Below are 5,855 nucleotides of genomic sequence, written 5' to 3'. Positions count from 1 at the left end.
AATGCTTATGAGAGGATATTCAAAAAGAAAAAACTAACACTGTTTTCCCTTAGAAAAGTCCACCTACCTTCCAGAAGTAATGGCATATTTTGCCCTACAGATGGTGTTACTTTTCTGTTTTAACAGATTTTAAAGCAAAATGTACATTTAGTGGATTCTTGTTACCTGAAGTTCACCAATAAGCTTATCAAAGTTGTTTCTTTTTTATTAATTATTACCAAAACACAGCAATTATTGTTTTACTCTGAACATTCACTCGTGAGATTATAGCTATAAAGCTTGATGATTTATTTTATTTTTTGTGTGTTTGTCTTCATCAACAACTGCTGCTTTTCACCCATCAGAGTGCTTTTCTGTTGACTCTCAAGGTGAGGCTTGACTTGATTGCTCCATAGATCAGTTTAAAGAGGGACGCTCTTCAGACATGAGAGCTGTAATCAGCTGCAGCCTTTCATATTTTGCTAAAGGAGATTGTCCTTTTTCAGCTTTTTAGGGATGCTTTTGTGTGGCCACATTTCCTGTATGGACAATCATGACAAAAAAAATCTGCAACAAATGGGAATAATTGTGTTTTGAAAGGAGAACCCACAATTGGCAGCAAAATATCGTGAAAAAAAATGAATAAATAATAACAAAAATCAGACAATGCTCTCAATTTCTTAAACAAAATCATAAAAAATAACACATGAATCAAACCATACAAAAATAATGGTGCCCTTAACTTAATATTTGGTTGTACAGTATTGCAGAGCATCTACTGAATTTTAATTTCTGTAATTGTCATATCATAGCACATGTTGAGAGATGTTTTGGTCCCCTCCTCAAGAGAAAATTACTTCCGTTGTCTCAGGTTTGAGGAGTGCTTTTGTCCTGACATTAGATTTATGTTTCCTCCGTGGATAAGAATTTAAGACATTTCACTCCATAATGTTTTAATAGTCTTGATATTTTGTTGAACCCCACAGCTGCTAATACCAGCTGCAGCAAGCTAACTTGGCTAACTTTGGCTTTTTTGTTTTGCTTTTTTTAGGCTGTTTTGGAGTTTAGTTAATATTTCAGCTACATGCTAGCTGTTTTGGCTAATTTAGGCTTTTTTTGTTTTTTAGGCTGTTTTGGGGTTTAGCTAATATTTCAGCTACATGCTAGCTGTTTTGGCTAACTTAGGCTTTTTTGTTTTGCTTTTTTTAGGCTGTTTTGGATTTTAGGTAATATTTCAGCTACATGCTAGCTGTTTTGGCTTATTTGGGGTTTGTTTTTAAGTTTTTTAGGCTGTTTTGTAGTTAGGTTAATAACAACTATAAGCTGTTTTGGCTAATTTAGGTTTTTTTTTTGTTTTTTTTTAGGCTGTTTTGGAGTTTACCTAATATTTCAGCTACATGCTAGCTGTTTTGGCTTATTTAGGGTTTGTTTTTAAGTCTTTATGTTGTTTTGTAGTTAGGCTAATAACAGCTATTAGCTGTTTTGGCTCATTTATTCTTTTGAAAGTTTTTAGGATCATTTTAGTAGTTCATAATGATGTTAAAAAGTTACGTTTTTAAAGTTTAAAAATGTTGTTTTAGAGTGTTCAATAAATGTTTTTTCTGTTTGGTCCACGATCTAAGGTGTGTTTTGGATTTTGACCCCTTGCACGATTGAGTTTGACACCCCTGCCCTAAACAGGACCCCACATTCACAGTCACAGGCACACTTAGGGGGGATTTAGAGATACAAACAAACCTGAAAAGGAGGTTTTTGGTCTGTGGGAGGAAGCCAGAGTATCTTTACAAAACCCACGCATGCACAAGTAGAATATGCAAACTCCACACAGAAACGTCCCAGCCGAGATCTGAACCAGGACCTTCTCATATAAAAACGGCTGTACATCGGGTTTTGCTTTATATTTATATTTTTGCTTTGGAAAAGAAAAGGTTGTTTTTACCATTAAAACAAACTACCGTGCAGCCAAATGAAAACCCAGAACCAAATCATAAGAGGCCATTTCTGATTTTCTTTCTAATCTGAAGTAGGTCACTCCTTCTGTTCAGTGTGGTCCACACCAAACATGAGAATGGCTGTTGTCTCCCTAGAAACAGTCAGATGGCTGCAGATTTTGAAGGGTTGTGGTTAGGGTTTTGTCCACAAATAGTTTTAGGATAAAATAAAGTCCTTTTCCAGTTTGGATATTTGTATTTAAGTTTCTGTACATGTGCTAGTGCTGTGTGAACACTCACAGTAGTCAAGTCGACCAAAGATGAACGCATGAACTCGTTTTTCAAAAAGGTACTGCATAGACATCAGATCTTTAATCCTTGAAATAAGTAGGGAAGGGATTCAGACATATAGTTTCTTTCAGAGCAGCAGTCGTTCTTTAGAAATTTGCCTCCAAGTTGTTGGAGTAAGCCCGCCCCCATTTCCCCTCATCCATAGGCTAAGTCACCCCTCACATCTCCAAACCAACATTACCAGTGCAACAAAAATGGCGAACAATACCGGAGCCATACAATTTTGAGCCAGATGTCAACTAGAATGACGACAATGAAGACATTTATGTATCTATTTGTCTGGAGTGCAGGGAGCTTGTGGCCCCGCCCATTGTACGTCACAACTACAAGCTCTTTCAAACAGCATTTTTCCTGCTTCTGATTCACGATTTCAATAAATAAATACTCAGAAATGCAATTTGAGTATTAGTTTTCTGTAAATATAGACAAAACACAAAGAAACGGGGTTTTCATTGGAGTGGGTCTTTAAAGCACATATGGTGGCTTAGTTTCGGCACTGCATCACAGTTATGTAACCTCCTGGGTATCAGTTTGAGCGCAGGAGTTGTGGTGGATCTCTGGTCCACTTCCATCCCCTGTGGAGACGGATGAGGACGCGCTGCAGACCCACGCAGGCTCGCGTGGATCCCGCTCTGCACCGTGGACCACAGACCACGTGAGGGGAATGTTCAGCGACGTCGGATCGGCTCATCTCCGCTGGCACTCCTCCGCCGCCGCTGACATGTGGACACTCCGCTCCACGGACGCGCAGACATGACCGCACTTTTTCTGAATGTAATCGTCACTCTTTTCTAGTTTTTCTTCTTCTTTTATTTCTTTCTTCTCCAAGTCGAACCCTCGTGGGGGGAGGATGGCTTGGCCGTGCATCAGCAGAGTTTGCTGCCTGGCTCGCTTCTGGAACCAGTTCGACAAATCGGACCTCTCCGTCCCGCTTACTATCCAGAACTACTCGGACATCAGCGATCAGGAGGTTCGGTCCGTCACCAAACAGGTTTCTGACGCGGAGCGCCCGCCGCCCAGGGGCTCTCCTCCGGCGCGCGCGGACGCTGCGGGGACCCGGGGGTCCTTCAGGGCGCGGAGGGAGCCCAGCTACAAACCCCGGGAGGACTACCACCGGCCGGGAGTGCCTTTCCCCAGCACCACTCAGTACAAACAGGATTTCAAACCCTGGCCCATCCCCAAAAAGGAGAACTTCCCCTGGATCAGTAATGGGGGCAGCAGGGTGGACAGTGGTTCGGACAGCCCGGGGAGGGGGCAGGAGACCAAAACCAGCTCCTACAGGTAAGGCATCCACTTTCAGCACCGGAACTGTCCATCCCTGAGAGTGGAGATGCTGCTGTGGCGCTTAATGAGATGTATTCATGGATCAGAGAACTGATCAATAATTCTCTCAGACATTAAAACTCTGAATATGTTTACATCCACTTCTTATGTGTGTTAAGTCAATCTGTGCAGTTTTGCCCTCTGACCTCCTAATGCTTTTTACCTCCCTTGTAGGCAGGAGTACCGACCATGGACGGGGGTAAAACCAGCCAAAAGTGCAAAGAGAAATCCCCCCGCTCAGTACTATAGCCCAGGGATGGAGCCCACCCCACGAGAGACCAGCTACCAGGCTGCCTACAGCGGGGAGAGCAGCAGGCCTGTGGGGGAGTCCGGTTTCCCACCTGCACAGCCTCATCCTGCCCCCCAACACACTGCCCCACATGTCTGCAGCTCACCGAACCCCTCCAGCCTCCAGCCCGACTCCAGAGGAGCAGCCAAAGCCGAGGTAGAGACACCGTTTCATGTGTTTTCTGTGCAGCCCCTGAAGTCTTTTTCACTCGTCTCCCAGGCGGCCTGTTGCTGCTGGCTGGGGCATCTGAGAAAAGTGAGACAGCATTCTGTCCCTCAGCAGCTCAAAGTGACCCAGCTGTTTAAAACAGGCCACATGCTCGGTTAGGTAACACTGCTGGTGCTCCTCTCAGCACTCTGACCTGAATAAAACAGGGTCAATCAGGCGTAAATGAGTTAGCCTGTAGTCAGGTTTGACTGGAGGATTGACATCTGTTTCAAGGATGGTTTGGGTCAGAAGTGCAAAAAGGTCTGTTAATTATTGCAGTTCGTAAACTGTACTTTTTACCAATCAAAAAGTAAAACATCAAAAGTAATTTTCAATTATTGATGCTAGTACTTTTTATAAAATCAAATTATTGATTACAATAATTGTTAAAATTCCTATTTAAGTCTGAAAAGAAAAAAATAGCTTAAATAACATAGATTTGATTAAAAAAATGCATCTCACTTTAAAAACCAACTCAGATGAAAATTTTGTTTTTAACATGTTCTTGAAGCATTTCTCTCATGGTTGAACCTTTATTTATCCAGTAGATCGATTGAGAGCAATTACGACAACCTATGTTCATATTAATAACACAAAAATAGCTCAAAAGTGCAATAAATATATAAAGATAAAGCACGACATCTTTAATATTTACAATAAAAAGTCCACAGGAGGCATAAAGTTATTGATTATAATAAAAAGACTGAAGAGAGCCATACAAAAATAAAAATGAAGACATACATAAAGATGTCTTAAAGGCAGCTAATGAGACCAATGTTTGCATTTTCGGGATTTTTTGCAGCTCATTCCAGTTATGGGGCAGAAAAAAAGAATAAGTAAGTTCCCAAGGTGGTTCAAACCTCAGGTACAACCATAGTGAGAAGTCACTAGAACAGAAACTATGAGTACTAATAGAAAGTTTAAGGGTGGAACGAAGGTAATATGAAGTTTTACAAATTAAAGTTTTGTAAATAAAATGATATTAATGCAGCCGCCGGCGAGAGTGGAGCGACGGTCATTTGATAGGATTGCAGTGATGGAAGACAAACTAAGAAAATTAAGATTAAAATGTTATTTCTGAGTAGGCGATAAAAGAATATTTATCACGGTAGAACTTTCTCTCGATAGGAAATTAGTCTATCGTGATAGACTTTTATTTTGAAGGGACACTTGCTAGTTCATTAAAAAAAAACATAAAAAAGCTTAATAGTAAAACGCCATAGCTATTTCTGTGTAAAATAGTGTCATAATTTATATTGTGATATATATCGTTATCGCACAATATGAAAAAAACTATATCTTGATATTAAACAAATCCATATTGCCCTCTTTCTGAGTATTTTTTCCTTCATATTATTGTGAATCAGGGTCAGACAGTAAAGGTTGAAAAACCTCCCTGCTCCGCTCCATTCCGATGCGTCCACTTGTAGACAAACAGATCCATGAACGTCTTCATTTTCCTCATCTGAGCTGGAATCTGCTTCAAAACTATACGGCCGGATAGCTCCAATATTGCTCGCCATTTTTGTTGCACTACTAATGTTAGGTTGAGTGTAAACAGATGGATGATGGGAAAAGGCGCCCACAACTCAAAAGGGGAATTTCTAAAGAACTATTCTGCAGAAATTATGTCCATGAAAATGACATTTTTTTATGAGTTTGCCTAAAAATTGTGTTCTAATCATAATTTTGGGACAATAAATCAAAATGATTGGAGTGGGTGCCAGTTTTGGATTAATTTTTAGGATTACTTTGAACCAGGAGGTTGTTTGAGC

The 5,855-nt window shown here is 40.6% G+C and overlaps 1 protein-coding gene across 1 annotated transcript in view; it reads left to right on the top strand.

The window, feature by feature from the left end:
- Window positions 1-2,697: 2,697 nt before the first annotated feature.
- The window catches only part of map6d1 (MAP6 domain containing 1), a 7,480-nt gene continuing 4,322 nt past the window's right edge, over window positions 2,698-5,855 (top strand). Inside the window, exons 1-2 of the mRNA XM_024273140.2 lie at window positions 2,698-3,542; window positions 3,759-4,029. Of these exons, the coding sequence (XP_024128908.1) occupies window positions 3,112-3,542; window positions 3,759-4,029 (702 nt within the window). The 5' untranslated portion in view covers window positions 2,698-3,111. The remainder of the gene's footprint in view (window positions 3,543-3,758; window positions 4,030-5,855) is intronic.

The sequence above is a fragment of the Oryzias melastigma genome, linkage group LG17 (assembly GCF_002922805.2).
Source record: "Oryzias melastigma strain HK-1 linkage group LG17, ASM292280v2, whole genome shotgun sequence".
In the NCBI taxonomy this organism is placed as follows: domain Eukaryota; kingdom Metazoa; phylum Chordata; class Actinopteri; order Beloniformes; family Adrianichthyidae; genus Oryzias; species Oryzias melastigma.
Note: the sequence above shows the minus strand (reverse complement) of the source record. Positions and strands in the feature narration are given on the sequence as shown.